The sequence below is a fragment of the Diceros bicornis genome, chromosome 23 (genome assembly GCF_020826845.1).
Source record: "Diceros bicornis minor isolate mBicDic1 chromosome 23, mDicBic1.mat.cur, whole genome shotgun sequence".
Lineage (NCBI taxonomy): Eukaryota > Metazoa > Chordata > Mammalia > Perissodactyla > Rhinocerotidae > Diceros > Diceros bicornis.
The window spans coordinates 34,920,978-34,938,834 of record NC_080762.1 but is presented as its reverse complement, the minus strand read 5'-3'; the positions used below and the strand labels follow the sequence as shown (position 1 = coordinate 34,938,834).

At 35.6% G+C, this 17,857-nt stretch overlaps 1 protein-coding gene across 1 annotated transcript in view; it reads right to left on the bottom strand.

Annotated features, from left to right (window-relative positions):
• The window catches only part of FBXL4 (F-box and leucine rich repeat protein 4), a 71,842-nt gene that overhangs the window by 16,782 nt on the left and 37,203 nt on the right, over positions 1-17,857 (bottom strand). Inside the window, exon 6 of the mRNA XM_058566594.1 lies at positions 11,887-12,100. Coding sequence (XP_058422577.1) covers positions 11,887-12,100 — 214 coding nt within the window. The remainder of the gene's footprint in view (positions 1-11,886; positions 12,101-17,857) is intronic.

The following is a 17,857-nucleotide window of genomic DNA, read 5'->3' as shown; positions in this document are numbered from 1 at the left end:
TTATTAAGAGGTAAGAGAAGGCAGGAATTCAAATTTTCATTAACAGCTTTTTAAGAGATGCTACCCATAAACTTCATAACCTCCCATCCTCCAGACTTCTAAAGAGCTAAGCAAAAATACTTAATAAAATGATAACTGATGTTTATTATACTCACATATAAGTTTAGACAGTCCAGATTTATGGCTTAGTAGAGGTATATTTATGCATACCATGTACATTTTATAATATAGTAAGACCTTGTATAATCAACGTATGAAGTACTGTGTTCACTATTTTACAGTAATACAGGTTTATAGTTGTTATAACTAGTTTATGACTTTTTTGCTCAGTTAAAAATTAATTGTTGCTTATCTTTAATAAAGAATGCAACCCTTAATTATAACACTTTTAATACAGGAAGGTAGGATTCCAAATCAGTATTCGCCACTCTAAAACATGATTCCTAGAAAGCATATTAAAGGAACATATAACAAGTCTATATATTGCAGACATAACATTAGCTAAAATATAGAGACTAGAGACATCACCTGATCACAAACAAATGTAGTTTCACTCATTGTGATATATTTCAAACACATCAGAGCAATATCTACAAGTAATGAAATAGGATTTTATAAAAGTATATTTACTAAATGAAAATTCATAAATTTACGTAACAATACCACAATACCATTTGTGGTCAAATCCTAAGAACACAATCACTCAATTATTGGAACTTAAAAAATATATATGTATGAATTTATCTAATTTTTTTTTGGCCCCAGTGTTCCAATCTCAATAAATTTGAGGAAGGGGAATATAGAATAAAAGTTGAAGTATTTTGAGAACTATTTAAAGTACTTGAAACTAACTTTATATAGAAATAAACAATCACCATTCCAGAATATTTAAATTCAATTACTTTACAGAGATTTGCTATGAACCATGTACTACAAATTGTTCTCTTATACCGTTTAAATATATAATATGGTATAGGTTATGTGCTGATACACAATCACAACTTGAAAATAATATTGTCTTCTATAGGTTAAACTTTAAGATCAACATTGTGCTGGAAAAGCTAGACTTCTGATTGATCCCTAAAAAGAAAAGGTTAAAGATAATAAATGACATAAATTAATATAAAGCTCTTACACATGTCTTTGAGGAAAAAAACGAAAGTTCTCTAAACCTAACTGCAAATGGTTAAAGCTACCCGAGATCACAGACTTAGAAATTTTGCTGTATAGTATGAGTTTCAGTATAAGGTTCAAATAACTTCAAATAAGGTTCAAATACAGTCAAATACATCTTTGCTCACAGATGACTAAACTGATCAATTTCCACATCAACCCATAACGGATGATGGCAGAGATCTGCAGTCAAAAAGTCATGGCAGTTTGCACACCAGCTAGACTTGACAGTAACTTTATTGACTATCTAAAGAATGTTTTGATCAGAGGGGTAAAGGGTTGAAGAGTCAACACATAAGAGGAGTCGGAGGCATACAGTGGTTGACACTGTTCTTCTAAATGATGCCCAGCTAAGAGAGTGCACTGGTCCAAAGACTCTATCTTCTTCCAAAAGTACTTCTTTCCTTCCTGTTAAGATGAAACTGTCAACCTGTTCTGTGCTGATGCCTTTAAGCATTTAAGTCACATAACTGATTCTCAGTGTTCTCATTCTAAATTCACCAAACAAGTCTTATAACTAATTTGGTTTCCCTTGTGACATGCTAACAGTAAGAGAATGTGCTCATCAGCTATCTCTAATGAATGGTGTCCTTTCCAGGTATATTTCTTACACCTGGTTTACTGGAATGTGGATAACGAGTCTGACCCCCAAGAGATGACCACTCCCCCCCCCCCAACAACCACCACCCCACTGCACTGACAAGTCAGGCTTTTTGACCCTGACTGAACCACACATTCAGGTCACACACACCCAACCCCACCAAAAGCCTCATAGTCCCTTTGGAACTTCTATAAAGCCAATCAGGATAGAGAGAAGTATAGACACCTTCTTGCCTGGAGACATATCAAAGACTTTTTAAAGTTTGTTAGTTTTAGTATATGATAGTTAATAAGTTAAATATATTAAAAGTTATTAAAAATCTTAACTCTTGATTCTGCTTAAGAATAAAGCAATTATTAATACCCTTTTGTTTTATATGTTATCTAGCTAAATTAATCTGTCCGAAATTGACTGCATTTTAGGCGACAGCTAATGACAGCCTGCATTAGTCAATTTAGGCGACCAAAGTAGGTTCTTCCTATTTCAATTTCTCCTCTTGGTCTTAGCTAATTACCAGCACTGGCTCTGTTAAGGGAGAGGCCATCCCCTTCATTTGAGTTTGTTAGCTCTACTGGCTCTATTAAAGGAAAGGCCATCTCTGCTTCTTCTTACCAATGTACAATAATGTGTTCTTTAAATCAAATAAGAATGCAGTAAGAAGATCACCATTATCTCTGTGTCGGAAAGGAAATTCATGGCACTAAATCAAATCATACTGTTTTCAAAAGACAGTTTATATATCTCTTGTAGGAAAGTCCAGGTGCATTCATCAACCAACAGGATGGTATGAATTTTTACTTATATATCCTCTGCTGAATTACTCTGCCAAATAAACTGGCACAGGAAAAAAAAATAGGAAGAGAGTTGATATCCAGCAGGAGTAAAGATCAACTACTTTTGTTGTCTTCTAGTTCATGAGGATTAAGGCAGCGGGGTCCTTGAAACTGTCGTCCCAGCCTAGTAGGCCAAGTAAACTGTTGCTGAACCATACTTACGGATTACTGTCATATACTAGTCTCCCACAATACCTATAATCAGTTTTTTCACTTCTTCAGATTCTTTCAATTTATGCTCTATCATTCTTGAAGTGAGGCAATCAAAACTGGATGCAGGTGTTCCATTTATAACTCCAACTTTTAAAAAACACTCTTGGTTTCTTGTCTGCTGCTAAGCAACAGAATGACATTCTTACTGAGCAACCTTTCATGTCCCATCTCACCCCCAACTCCAGATATTTTTTTTCCAAACAAAGAAAAGGTTAACAGGCTCAAACTTCAAAGACTAATCAAGATTGTTTTAGTATATGCACAGGACTTCTCTTAAAGACACTTTTTAGGCACTACGCTAAAAAGTTATTCTTATGCCATCTTTGGAAGTTGTATTAGTTTGCTAGGGCTGCCATAACAAAGTACCATAGACTAGGTAGCTTAAACAATAGACACTGATTTTTTCACAATTCTGGAGGCTAGAAGTCTGAGATTAAGGTGTCAGCAGGGTTAGTTTCTTCTTAGGCCTCTCTTCTTGGCTTGAAACTAGCCATCTTCTTCTGGTGTCTTCACATGGTCTTCCCTCTGTGTGTGTCTGTATCCTAATCTCATCTTCTTATAAGGATACCAGTCATATTGCATTAGGACCCACGCTAATCACCTCATTTAACCTTAATTACCTCTTTAAAGGCCCTAGCTCCAAATGCAGTCACATTATGAGGAACTGGGGGTTAGAACGTCAACATATGAATTTTGGGGAGACACAATTCAGCCTATTACACAAGAATTTAAGAGTAGGTTACAGATATACAGCCCTTTAGGCGTAAAGGAGAATTATATCTTCTACTTATTTTCAAATGGTTCAGGGAAAAAAAGTATGCATATAATAGGGGAATTTACTTTTTATGCAACTTTTCTGTAAGTCTGAAACTATTTCAATATAAAAGGTTTTTCCTCCTAAGTATTTAAAAATCTATTTAATGAGCTAAATTTTCACAGCCCTCCTGTCAAGAAAATACATCATCATGTATGGCTAAAGAAGTGCCTGCAATCAATGTTTATCATACATAATAAGAATCTTGTGAACGGAGAAGAAAGGGACCAAAAGGACTGAAACAAAGTCCTTCCAATCATTATATATCTAACTCTACTATAATTACTCCCGTGTCATGGATGGTAGAAGAAACTAAGTACACTACAACTAAAGTTTCTTTCCCTTCTGTTCTAAGTTCCCATCTTTTGCTTTTGCATAAAGTGTTGTCTGTGTAACCCTAAAAGGGCCACCAAATTCAGTAAAAAGGAAATTACCCTATTTACCAAGCCATTTCATTAATTATTCTGGGATCACACAGTAAATAGGGCCTAAATCTCAGCTTGAGGGTCATTTCCTCTCAAAAGGTTTCCCAACACAGCCCATTCTCCAACCAAGCACAAACCTGTGGCACTGTTAGCACACATTTGGACTTATTGTATACCAGTCCACTCTGTCTCTCTTCAACATAGTAGTATCTTATTCTTTATTAGGCATATATTTACTGCTCTGCATCTACTGATATTCAACAAATGTATACCACTAACTCTCCGAGTAGCTTATTTTTTTTTGTTGCTGGTGTTAAAAGAAGACATTTGTCATTTCTCTGATGAAGCGATTTTTCATTGCAATCCTAAACACATCTAAAGAAAGAAAAAGATCTCATGAAATAAATTAACAAAACAAATTAAACTATATTTCACTATCTTTTAGGGCTAAAAATTCTAAACAAATACAGTTCAAACATTTTCTTATGTTTTTCAAGTTGCAGATCCACTCATCCATCTGTTTAGTATTCTGTAGAAAGACAGAGTCATCTTATGCTATCTAATAACAAAAAAATGAATTGATAAGAGATAGCTATCACTCATTTTTTTGACACAAGTTTACTGAATACCTACTATATATATTCACTACAGTGAATACAAGACACTGTTACTGAAGTAAACAGTCAAACAAGGTCCCTCCCATTATGGAGTTTACAAGTTAGGAAGATACATTCCTTTTACCAGAAACAAATCATAAGGCTGAAAGAGATAATTCAGTCTAAGTCTCTCTTAGCATATGATGGAAAAGGTACTCCTATTTAGGCAGATTTATAGGACTACTTCATAAACGTGGGAATAATGTGTAGGACTATGCTGAGTAAACCTATCCTATCATTTTCACATTTACATGAGTCAATCTAATTCATAAAGTGTGAGTTTTTTTTACATGTATGGCCTAATTTGGTCTTCTCAATAGCCTATGTGATAGGGCTATTTTTAATAGATTAATAACTTTTAGCTTAGTATAAGTGACTTACCCAAGCACATAAATCTCTCAAGTGGGGAAGCCAAGATAAGGACTGAGTTTATGACTTGGGTCCATGATACAGACTCAATAACAAATATCTTCCCAGTTTTTAATGATCAAATTATGTGTGAATCAGATACCCGAACCTCACTGCTTAGCAGTTTCAATCATAGCTAAAGTCTTAACAAGATCCTATTGCTGCTTTCTCTCGCCGTAGGGTGTTAGCCATAGTATTGGCCAAAGCAATGGAGCTGGAGAGAAAAATCTTAATGAGCTAGGCCAGACCATAGAAGGCTGGGCTCAAAAATTGGTGACAGTGACAGCTGGGACTTGTTTTAAGGTTGCTTTCGTTTTAGTTTACAACCAGAACAGCAATCAAGCCGTACAAAGGACATGCGCTGGGATACCACCCCGGCTCCTGACAAGGTTACACATGAGGCTCAGTGGTCAATGCGGCAGCCTTGTTGGTAAGATCTGTCAGGTGGAGAGAAGCCCAGTGCCCTGCGCCCACTGCCTGTTTCACCACTGGCTCAGGGAGGGGCCACATCAGCATGCCGGCATCTACCTACCAGCTTATAAAGCAATTCTGACCCTACTCTAGCTTCATACTCCTGGGTTCTGATTCTTATTGAGTTATCAGGCCTACAACACGTCTGGCTATGCCTAACCACTTAAGAACACACTACCGAGACATCAACAACACATTATTTTACACACTAAAATTATTTTGGGGATTATATGTCCCAATGCTGCTTTCCACTATGGTATAAAATTAAGAGTTGGTCTATATAAACCTTTCACTTGAAGTAGTTCATTATATATTGATTCTACAAACTATCACTTAAATGTTTCTAAATGTAATTTGAATAACTGTTATTTATAAATTCAGAACAACTAAGACTTCAAAATTAAGTTTGTTCACAATAAAAATAAAAGACAAAAATTCCATTTCCCTGTAGTAGATATTTTAAACTAGGAAATATTTATAGAATATAACTTTATAGTTTGTGTTTTACACTGGATCCTAATGTTGTGTATCTTAGTCACAATGTTATATTTCCTTACCCATTGCAAATTAGAAAAGGAATAAGTGGTAAAGAAAAATCTCTATTTTAGACAGAGGCAGCCAGACTATTAGAGTAACTACTATTGAATGCTTTTATATATCTTACAATTTTATCTATGACACTGTGGGCACCAAGCTTGGGTTCAAAACCTGAATCTAACTTGCCACTATGTGCCATGGGGAAACTTATTTATCTTTTGGGACCTTCATTTCATCAGGTGTAGAGTGAAAGCAGCACCCACACTCATTAGACTAGTGTAAAGAATTAGATAATATGCAAAATGTATAGGACAGCAAACAATGTATTCAGTAAGTTTTCCCAAACTTTGGCACTAAAACCTAGGTCTCCAATATCCTCTAAAGCTTTATTCGCTATGCACATAGGCTTACTTAAGTCTTATAAAATGGCTTAAATGTATTATATTTATTAATGTAAATTATATATAGGCACAAAAAATATAACTCCATTAAATCATAAGTCTGACCTCTCTGAAGTTAATATACTATAATAAAGTCAATATTTATAATACTAATTTTTATTTTAGAATTTTGTAGAGTTTAGAAAAAGAGGGGTAAAAGTGGCACTAGATAATTTGTACTCCTTTTAAAAGTAAAAAAACCCCCCCCAGGAAGTTCAAATTCGTATCTTCTTTTCTTCTCATATATTTCTTTAGAGCAAACATAGGCATTTGAAATCAAATGCTATTCCTTCTTTTCCAAACAGTTTATAGGGTCGGCCCCGCGGCGTAGCGGTTAAGTGTACATGCTCCGCTGCTGGCGGCCGGGGTTCGGAACCCCGGGCGCGCACTGACACATCACTTGTCAGGCCATGCTGTGGCGGCGTCCCATATAAAGTGGAGGAAGATGGGCGTGGATGTTAGCTCAGGGCCAGTCTTCCTCAGCAAAAAGAGGAGGATTGGCATGGATGTTAGCTCAGGGCTGATCTTCCTCACAGAAAAAATAAATAAATAAATAAAAAATAAATGAATAAATAAAACAGTTTATAACATCTGAATGTACTGCCAGTGATTATGTGGAAGGTTGAGAGAGACGCCAGTCCCCTAAAGCTCGTCTTCTCGTTCCCCATTTGCTCTCATCCACCAACATCATCGAGTGCAGGACTGGGTGTATGGAAAGGAGGCGTGTGTATGGAAGGCCGAAGGGGGTGACATAAGGCTTTGCTTAAGTGACAAAGGAGGTGTATACAGATTGATATGAATATCAGTGCTGTGGCATCTGCTTGTTTTAAAAGAGACCAGCTGATTGTGTTGCCTTCTCCCTTGATTCCTCTGAGTTACTTAGTGCGCACATGGGAGTCTGATATAGATTTCACAAATGAGAAGATAATAGAAGTGAGTAAAGTACAGATAGAGAGCACTGAATCCAGAGGTGGGAAGCAGTAAAAGTGAACACTGGGTAAGTTTTTCATAATTTTAAATTTTGCCATTTATATCACTAAAATGACATTTTTTATTTTATTGTAAGTCAACTGTAGATCAATGAAAATCAATTTTATAAATTTTTCTACATACTCAATGTCATAAAAATTGTATAGGATAAATTTATAAATTATTTTCATGGTATTTTAGCAAATGGACTAATAAAAACAAACTTTAATAGGTAGTAACATAGGATACAACCCAAATTTTATTTAATGTGTTCACACAGTGATTTTACATCTAAATTTAAGTAACTAAGGGAAACTGCAGCTGATGCTACCTAGACTTAGATACATATATATAGATCTCCACTCTTGAGATATGAAATCTCAATCCTATAAATCATACTTTTAAAAAATATAATCATATTTTACCAGTTTCTTGAAGTAAACTGAAGAAAACTGTGGACTACTTAATGATTCCCTGACAATTAGATCATGTTAATATATGGGATATATTTTTATAAATTGTCACAGATTATACTAACTAGCAAGTTAATATGATTTCTTAGTTTTTACCCTATTTTTTTCCCAAAGGTTCATTTCATAATTAACTGTGCTATATTTCTTCTTAAAGTTAAATTTAATCAGAAAATTTTTAAATGAGGCATTATCTTGCTCAGAGAATCTCAGACGTAATACTATAGGCCAATAAAATAGTAAATATGCCAGTAAAAAGCAGGTATGGCATAATTTCAGAATGGACAGGCCTACCCAAGAAAAGATAGCTGACAACTTTATACCCACACAAATGGTGAGTCATTTCACCACAGACCATGAAAACATGGGCTAACATAGTCTTTAAAGTGGCATTCAAGGACGCTAGTCCTCTCATTTTACAAATAAAGAATCTAGGAATTTGAGAGACTGTGTGACTTAACCTGGATCACTAAGCTGTCGCTGGTAGGGCCAGAACTAGAATCAAAGTCTCCTTTCCACCATACCAGGTCACAAGTTAAACTCTAGCTAAACATTTTGCCCCAAATCCAGAATGCTGAATTAAACAGAAGCTCGCATACTCACATGCTGTCAGGCTTCCACAGGGTAGGAAAAAAGCTCTGTCTAGAAAGAGGTATCTACTCTGATCTACGAATAAAAAAGGCTATACACTCAGATGGTTTCATAGGTAAATTCTATCTAATAGATAATTCCCATTTATTCAAGTTATTCCAGATCAAAGAAAAAGGTGGAAGTTTCCCAAATCATTTTGCTAAGCTAACATAATCCTAGCCCAAACTTGATAGAACAGCCTGAAAACCACAGCTCAATCTCACTTAAAAAGCAGACGTAAAAAGTATTTCTAAGTGTTAACCCTTAAAGAATATTTCCTATGAACCAGGCACTATTGTGTATATTAAATCATTTAATCCTCACAACTCTTTGAGGTGCGTGCTATTATCATCTGCACTTTGTAGAAGGGAAAGCTGAAGCACAGGTCAAGAAACGTCCTCAAACCAACACAATTAGTAAGTGATAAAGCTAGAATTCAAATCCAGGCAGCTTGGCTCCAAAATATTAGGAAATTAACCTAGTTATGCATTAAATTTAAAACACGTAGGGATTACTCCAGGAATGTAAGGACTGTTCAACATAAATCAGTGTATTAATAAAAAAAGAAGAAAAAAAGAGTGTGTTAATGGATGCTTAGAAACTTATAATACACATTTTTGATAAAATATTCTTAATCAAACAAGGATGATAAAGATGAACTATCAGAAAGCAACATCAAACAACACATAAAATTAGTAAGCCGCATGAGGAGTTGTCTGTTTAGTTCACTATTCAAGTCCCAGTGCTTAGAACAGCGCCTGGCACATAATAGGTACTCAAATATTTGTTGTATAAATATTAAAAAAATGAAACATTAAAGACATTCCCACTATATTAGAAATAAGACTGGTATACCTGTTGTGACTCTATTATTCTGCATTATTTACAAAGTTCTATCTAATGTAGCAACGCTTTAAATACAGCTTTCCCTCAGTATCCATTGGGGATTGGTTCCAGGACTCCCACAAATACCAAAATCCATGGATGCTCACGTCTTTTATATAAAATGGCGTAGTATCAGCATACAACCTACACACATACTTCCATATACTTTAAATCATCTTTAGATTACTTATAATACCTAATACAATGTAAATCCTATGTAATACTGTATGTTATACTGTATTGTTTAGGGAATAATGACAAGAAAAAAAGTCTGTACATGTTTAGTACAGATGCAACTATCACAGGCCTTTGAATCCACAATGCAGAACCCGCCGGATACAGAGGGCTGACTGTATTGGAAAAGAAAGAAAAAGTATTTTAATGCCCAAATTATATAATTGTATCATTAGAAAATCCAAAAGACATAAGTAAAAAATTATTAGAACAATTATAAGCATTCAATAAGGTGAGCAGACAGAAGATAAATATACAAAAGCCAAATTTTCCTTTATACAAACAATAACCAATTAAAATTAAATAGAAGAAAAAATCGTATCTGAGACTATAAAATGCAAGGGAAATATTTAACCAGAAAGATATAAAACCTGATTGAGGAAAACTATAACATGCTCTTGGACATAAAACAAGACCTACATGAACAGATGGGAAGCCTTATTAAAGAGCAAAATGAAATATAATGAATGCGCTTCTAATAAAATCCTTGCTGAAAAATACATCTGGAAGAATAATATACAAGGATTTACAAAAAAACCAAAATGTTTAAAAGGAATAGAGAGAGGAGACTTCCCCTACCGCATAATACAACACACTACAAAACTGCCATGATGATATTATTACTACTACTGTTATTAGCAGCTAATATTTATTCAGAGTTTACTATGTTCTAGGCACCCTCTAAGCACTTTACACGTAATTTAACTCTCACAATGACCCTATGAGAGCTGTAGTTTATTATCTCCGTTCTAGAGATGAGGAAACTGAAATACTGAGAGGCTGAATACCTTGATCAAGGTAACATTCAAGACAGGCAAGGGTTCACTATAGTGGAAAAGCAATTGGTATATCATTTAGGAAAAGTAATTTGGTTATCTGATTCATTCATTTAATAAATATTTATTGAATGGTCAATTTTTACCAAGTACTATTCTAGATGCTGGAAACATGGCAATGAAAAAGACAGACAAGGCTCCTACCTTCATGAAACTTACATACCAGTTTAGGAAGACATATCATAGCAAGAAAACAAACAAATAAGACAATTTCAGATTGACAAAGATTCTAAAAAGGAAAGAAACTGGGTTTCTAGAACTAGAAGGAGGGCTACCTTTTATCAATGTCCAAGAAGCCATCTCTGAAAAAAAATATTTAAGTTCAACATTGAGCTGAGAGGAGGGCAGCTGTGTAACAAGCTGAAAGAATTCACCAGACAGGCAGAAGAGAAAAAGCCATGAGCTGGGACCAGATCAGAATGTGCAAGGAACAGAAAGAAGGCCAACACAACTGGAGTCTAGGGAAAAAGTATATGACAATGAGCGGGCGTTTACTACAGGGGCCCAGGCACATACTTTTTGACCCAGCACTACTACTTACAAGACTCTATCCTACAGCAATAACAGCATGCATATGTAAACCTGCACAAACGAGCATTTTTGTGAGATAATTTGTAAAAGGAAAACAACTGGAAAAACCTAAATGTTGAATAATTTGTAAAAGGAAGACAACTGGAAAAACCTAAATGTTGATCATTTGGGGAAATGTTGAATAGATTATCGTATAACATACACTACACAGTTAATGAAGACAGTCAGGTGGTGTATGTAATGACCTGGAAAGAGGTCCTAGAGATAGTACGTGAAAAAAGCAGATAGAATGATATATATGACGTGATTCCATTTTTCTTTAATGAGATTCCTAAAGTATGGTATCAGGATTTTTAACTCCCAAATCTGGTCCTGAACAAATTCCACTTTGCTTCCTCCCCCTCCAAGCAAATGCCCTCCTGCATACTATACTCCTACCTCGTTCTCCAATTCATTCCCTGCCAGCATTTCAGCTCACCTCAGCCCACTGCTTGTTCCTTTACCTGGACGTATGAACAGCATTACAAAAATTTTAAGAGCAGAGAGAAGAAATTGTCTTATAATTAAAAAAACAACACAATAGACTCTAAATAATTTTGAAATGACTGAATCACCTCTAACGATTTTAGAATAGTCAGGTGGCGTCCTAAACTTAATCTATTTAAAAATCAGAAATCACATTATTATGAGCAATTATAGGCAACTAAGTATCCAGTTGGCTGTTACACTAGCACAGATGTGAATGATGAGTTATTCCTACCTCTACTTTTGTGCGGTAGAGAACGAGTCGTTGAAGGCCGCATAGTTTGGCGATATGGTTGAAAGCCTGAGGTGGCAGTTTATCACAGGATGAGAGGTTTAAGTCCTGTAGATGTGGACACATCTCAGAAATAATCTCCAAGCATGTTTCGTTAAGAAAGTGACTGCAAGATAATTCAAGGCGCACTAATTCAGATCCACAAACTTTCAGAAACCTGTAAAGACAACGTTCCGTGTGAATTTCATAAAACTAAAAGGTATTTTTGCAAGTTCTTTGGAATTATATCAACTCTAAGCAGATACATTCAGAAGAATGCATTTCTATTAGGGAAAATATAAAACTTGTTTCACTTAAATTTTCATTTACCGCTTACTGAAATAGGCGTGGTTAGGCTAAAATAAGTCAACCTGGGAGATAAAATGGATTCACATCATATAAGAAGTCAGCTCACGCTAAGTGGAAAACTAAGAAAGCAGAGGGTGTATTTCTCCTCCTTACCTGTACTTCACACCTAAGTTGGTAGAGCCAAAAAACGCAACATAACCAAACTCTAAACTCTTGGAAGATATTCCCCCTAAACAGTACCCCTTCAGTACTGGATAATTTATTTTGAACGTGGCACACAAAGTGACCGCTTTAATTAAATTACCTTAGAACAAATCAGAGTAGCCTTCTCTCAACTCAGAAAATTTCTGGGTTGGTTTCACTGTACTGTTTTGATACGTCCCTTGTAACTGTTACCATTTAGCAGCTAGACTGATGTTGAAATCATCACAAGATATACAATTGCAGCTTTATATAAAATACTCAGATATAATTCAATGTGGAGAACACAAAATTCCTTATCAGAGTAGGAATAACAATATTTATCTAAATTACATTACAGATGGGGGGAAACCAGTCCTGTCCATCATCATCATCTGAAAATAATCTAAAAGTAAATGTGAGTCTAGGAGTATTTTCATGCATGAAACTTTATCAGCTAAGCAACTTGAACCCTTAACTGAGTGCACCAATCATCCCTGTCCAGGTCTCTTGACATTTTCTTGCCTTAGTGTCACATCAGTAACATGCTGTTAGTTTATTTACGCCACATCTTTTCCCTAAATGATTTAATTAGTTTACAAATAATTATGCAAAATAAAATTGACTAAATCAATCACTTATGTAAATAAAGGAAGTAACACTGGACTTCTAAATCAAAAGATGGATTTTTTGCCCAGTTCCACTGCTTCCTAGCATGTGACCTTGGAAAAGGCGTTTACCCAAGTCCCAGCATTTCCTCAGCTGTAACTGCCAGACTAGAAGGTATAACAGCCCTCACCACGCTGCCTCGCGGTTTTGAACATCAAACAGTATGTGAAAGCAGTTTATAAAGGTCAAAGTACCCTACAAACATTAAAATAAAAGTTAAATCTTGGCCAAGTCACATTCCAACAACGATAAAAAAATTCAGTAGCTATAAATTTATTGTAAATATTGCAAATAACTCAGTAGCCTATATATCTTATTTATACCTGAACACTCATTATTCTTAATCCATGGCAATACGTGTTCTACTTTCCCTAAATTCACCCTTGCCTTTTAAATGGCAAATTGGATGGCCTTTGTTTTCCGCCCTTATGTTCCTTATCGTGGCATTTCACACAACTGCCCACTCCTCCTTGGAAATTCCCTGACCCCCTCAAGCTACTCCCTCTCCTGGACTTCCCCCAACCCCTCTCACTACTGTTACCTTAGTTAAACTGCAGCGTGCATCAAGCACGTTCATTCATTCATTCAACAAATATTTACTGAGCTCCTGCTACGACCCAGGCATCCCTCTCAGCACTGGGGAGTTCGCAGTAGACACAACGAAGTCCCTGCTCTCACGGAGCTTCCTGACATTCTGGCCAGAGAGGTAGACTACAAACAAACAAATGAGTAAAATAAATAGTATTTTAGAGAGTGAAAAGTGCCAAGGAGGAAAGAAAAGCAGGGAAAGGCAATAGGAAGTATCAAGGGTGGACAGGGTGGTCAGGAAAGTCTCATGAGAAGGTGAGTCAAGACCCAAAGGAAGTGAGGGGGTGAGGGAAACAGATTCCTGGAGAGCCTTCCAGGCAAAGGGAAGGGCAAGCACAAGGGCTCTGGGGCAGGATAACATGTAGAGTGAGGAACTGGAAGGAGGCTAATGTGAGAGGCACAGGTGAGAGGGAGATGAGGGGCAGATAGGGAGGTAACGGGCAGTTCATATAGCATGTGTCCTGTAAAGACTTGGGCTTTTGTTTCGAGGGAGATGAGATTCTGATCATCAGAGCGTTTTGAGCAGAGGAGTGACACACCTGCTTGTGTTTTAATAGGATCACTCTGGTTTTTGTGTGGAGAAGAGACTGAAGGGGCACAGGGGTAAAAACAGGGGGACCTCCAGGACACCACTACAATATTCAGGGAAGAGAGGATGGTGCACTGGATCCAAGTGGTAGCACTGAATCTGGTGGTCAATATTCAGATGCTGGATCTATTTCAAAGGTAGGCAATGGATACTAAATTATGACATACCTTCTGCATACTGAATTGAACTCAGGCTCACCTATTTCTCAATCACTATTTATATTTCTCTTAACCACAATTTTCTTACTTACTAATTTGTTTATATTGAGTTTTATAAGCTGCCTCAAATCCTTTGGCAACTGAAACAGATTCCTGGTGTACCCGGTACTTAGCACAATGTCAGGCATGTCAAAAACATTTGCTGAGAGTTTGCTGAATGAATCTTCCAATTATGAAAATTCACTTGAAGAATTTAAGTTTCCTCTATTCTGGAACAGACTAAATTCTCTGGACTCAGGGTATTTTTCCCTTAACAGGGTCAAACTATACCCAAGAAATATGATGAAATTAACATTTTTAACCTTACTTTGAGTATACATAGTAGTTATGGGTACTCCTTCATTATTTATAAGCTAGCAATCTAGAAACGGATGCAGGGTTTCAGACAACTAAAGAGTATCCTATTTTGATCTGATATTTCTAAAATTATTTGCAGATTACAAAAGTTAAATGAGTATACTAATTCTCTCAATATTAAAGTCTTTAGGCATCTTACCTCTTGAAGGTCTGTATTATTTGGCAAAGCACTTTGTTCTACAATTCTTTCTCATATTGGAGTTGGAATACTTTGACATCCCTTTTCTCCTCCCTCTCATTTTTGGACTTTTCTCCTCTAAAGAATTTATAGAGTGATGTCAAGCCAATCACCAGAAAACCAACTGTTAACAGACTAGAAAACTTCCCAAATTGATTTAATGAATGGTAGAATTTGAAAGCACAATAAATGATCATCATCTCTATACTACCTTTCTGACTCTCTCCCTTTCTTTCTATATTGCATATTTTTACTCTGAGCAAACTATCTGGTTAATATCACCATATTCTCTCTTCCTACAACTACAAGGTCTACACCACCTACTTCTTCATAACATCTCCATTCCAACAAGGCAGAAGTAGCAGCAGACTCAATAAATTAGCTGAACACAACACTTGTTTCTTTCCTGAATGCTCCTCATGTAAGTTTTTATTTTAATGCATAATTACATATACGTTTTTGTCTTGGTCATCTATTTATTCATCTCAATTGTATACTGGTCACCTGAAAGGAGAAACACAGCTTCTTTATTTCCTAAGCTTATTCATTCCATGCTATGAATTCTTATAAAGTATTTCTTGACATTGAGGGTATTATGAGAAGATCTAAGTTCAGACAAACAATCCCAAACTACCTCTCCTGCTGAGATAAAGGAGTCTCTGGAGAGAGAAATAAATTGCTTATCCTTACAAAGTGAATTAATTTGTCCAAAATAATATAAGTACATAAGAAGTAATTTACTAAATGGTAACTTGCACCCTAAAATAATTAATGTCACATGAATGAATGATTTAATCTGAGTTTACTCACCACAAAATAAAAGGCACTAATCCTCACAACCTGCCTGATGTATAAAGGGGCAATTAGATATAAATATCCATGGCTTCTGATTCCTAATCTTATGTTTTGTTAGCTGACCCTCCACTGAGTTTTATAAAACAGAATATTTAAGATAATTTTTAATCCAAATAACTTGGAACATTATTTGACACATCTGATCCAAAATAAAGCCATTAAAAACAAAATGTTCTGCTTAACTATGTATGGTATTATCCAGCAATGGTAGAAGGAAGAGGAAAGAAAGTCTTAAAATTGTCTCTATTCTCTAGGAATTGACAATCTATAAAAGACACTGTATAAAGCACAGGCAGGCAATGGAATAAACAAATATATGAATAGGCAATAAGCTCTTTATCCCATAAAACCGTAGCTCTGTGTCAAAACATCTAATAAAGTTCTTGAATCTAGAAAGCATCCAAGAATGTTTTCTGAAGGAAACAAGTAGAGGGGTTAGGGGTAAAGATCTCTACGTAACTGAGGTGGAGATCAAGGTGATTAATTTGGGCAACTATCTGAAGAAAAACGCTAGTGGAAAAATGAAGCTGAGGCATTTTGAACATCAGAATGATATGATTAAGCCTCAAAGCACATACAGGCAGGAAGGCAAAGGAATAGCCAAGACTTTAGGGGACTGTATTATAAAAGAAAAGTGGAATTATCATAGATGTGATTTTAATGAGTAATGATATGCATGAGCAGTACTTGAAGTTGCAAATCACAAATCTGTAGATAGAATAGGATTTTAATAACTGATTAAAAGTTTTAAGTTCTCGTTATTCCAATTTAACTTATCTCCCTGCTATGCTGAATCATATAAATTCCTAAAAAATTCTTTAAAATCCAGTTAAACAGTTCCAACTTGTGAGCATAAGATTTTTAGGCAACAAAAATAAACTATATCAAACTTTTCCCAAAGACTTGCTCAAAAAGCAACTCATCATCATTGGTCTCCAGTTTAAAAATGTACTTTTTTCCTTTAAGGTATTATAAATAAATCTTCGTCACAGTAATGAGCATAAATAGACCATACTTATTCATAGATTATTCATTAATAATCAAGCCATGAATATTTATTGTTTATTCTGGGAATGCTGCCTACAAGCCATAATGACTATCAATTCAGCAGTCAAGTCAAGGGGCCAACAGCAATCAGCAGGCAAAACTCCAACATCTCCCACCCCAAAAAAGTCTCTCTCCCTCTTCTTTAAACTTTTTCTTTTCCTAATGGGAACAATCACTATGCTTAAAGGAATGCTATCAAGATTTATGATTTTACTAGCTGAAATACTACAGTAAAATATGAAAAACTTTTAAATTTATGTATGTACTTTGTGATTATTCAAACAGCCCCACAGCAACTAACATGGTCGAACTGACAATGGAAGAGAAATTGCTGGTGAGACAGCAGACTGAGGATTTAACGTTGCAAAAGAAGATCTTTATCCATTATAAGCCTAAAATTTAAAAACAGCACTGCTAAGTTTTCTTCTCAGAACTTGTTTCTTCTCATGCACCCAAATGAGCTAAAGAGAGTTCTAAAACACTGATTTTTTATTACCTTTACATTTTTTTCATTATATTACGGTTATACACAACACTTCACCAAAGAAGCTGGGCTTGAGCCATTCGCTACCAATGTTTTCTTTAACGCCTATACTCCATAGTTACCCCCTGTTATTTTATTTATAAACACATAGGAAGGATATATTTATGTTTGCCTTTATACCTTTATCTCTTCTGTTGCCTGAAGGCAGGAACTATATTACACATCTCTTCACGTGGTCAACAACGCTCACTATAATGCCTTACAGACAAAGGGTGAAAACGAATACTTAGGAGTAATTAAAATACCAACAAAGGTCCTTGTAATGTAAAATGCTTACTGACACCCATTGTTCTATCTGCTTTCAGAGTTTTCAGTTAGTCTCAGTTTATCATCCATAGTGCATGCTCTAAACACCCACAGTCATCATTAGCTTCAGTTCTTCCTGGTCCTATTAGCAGAGA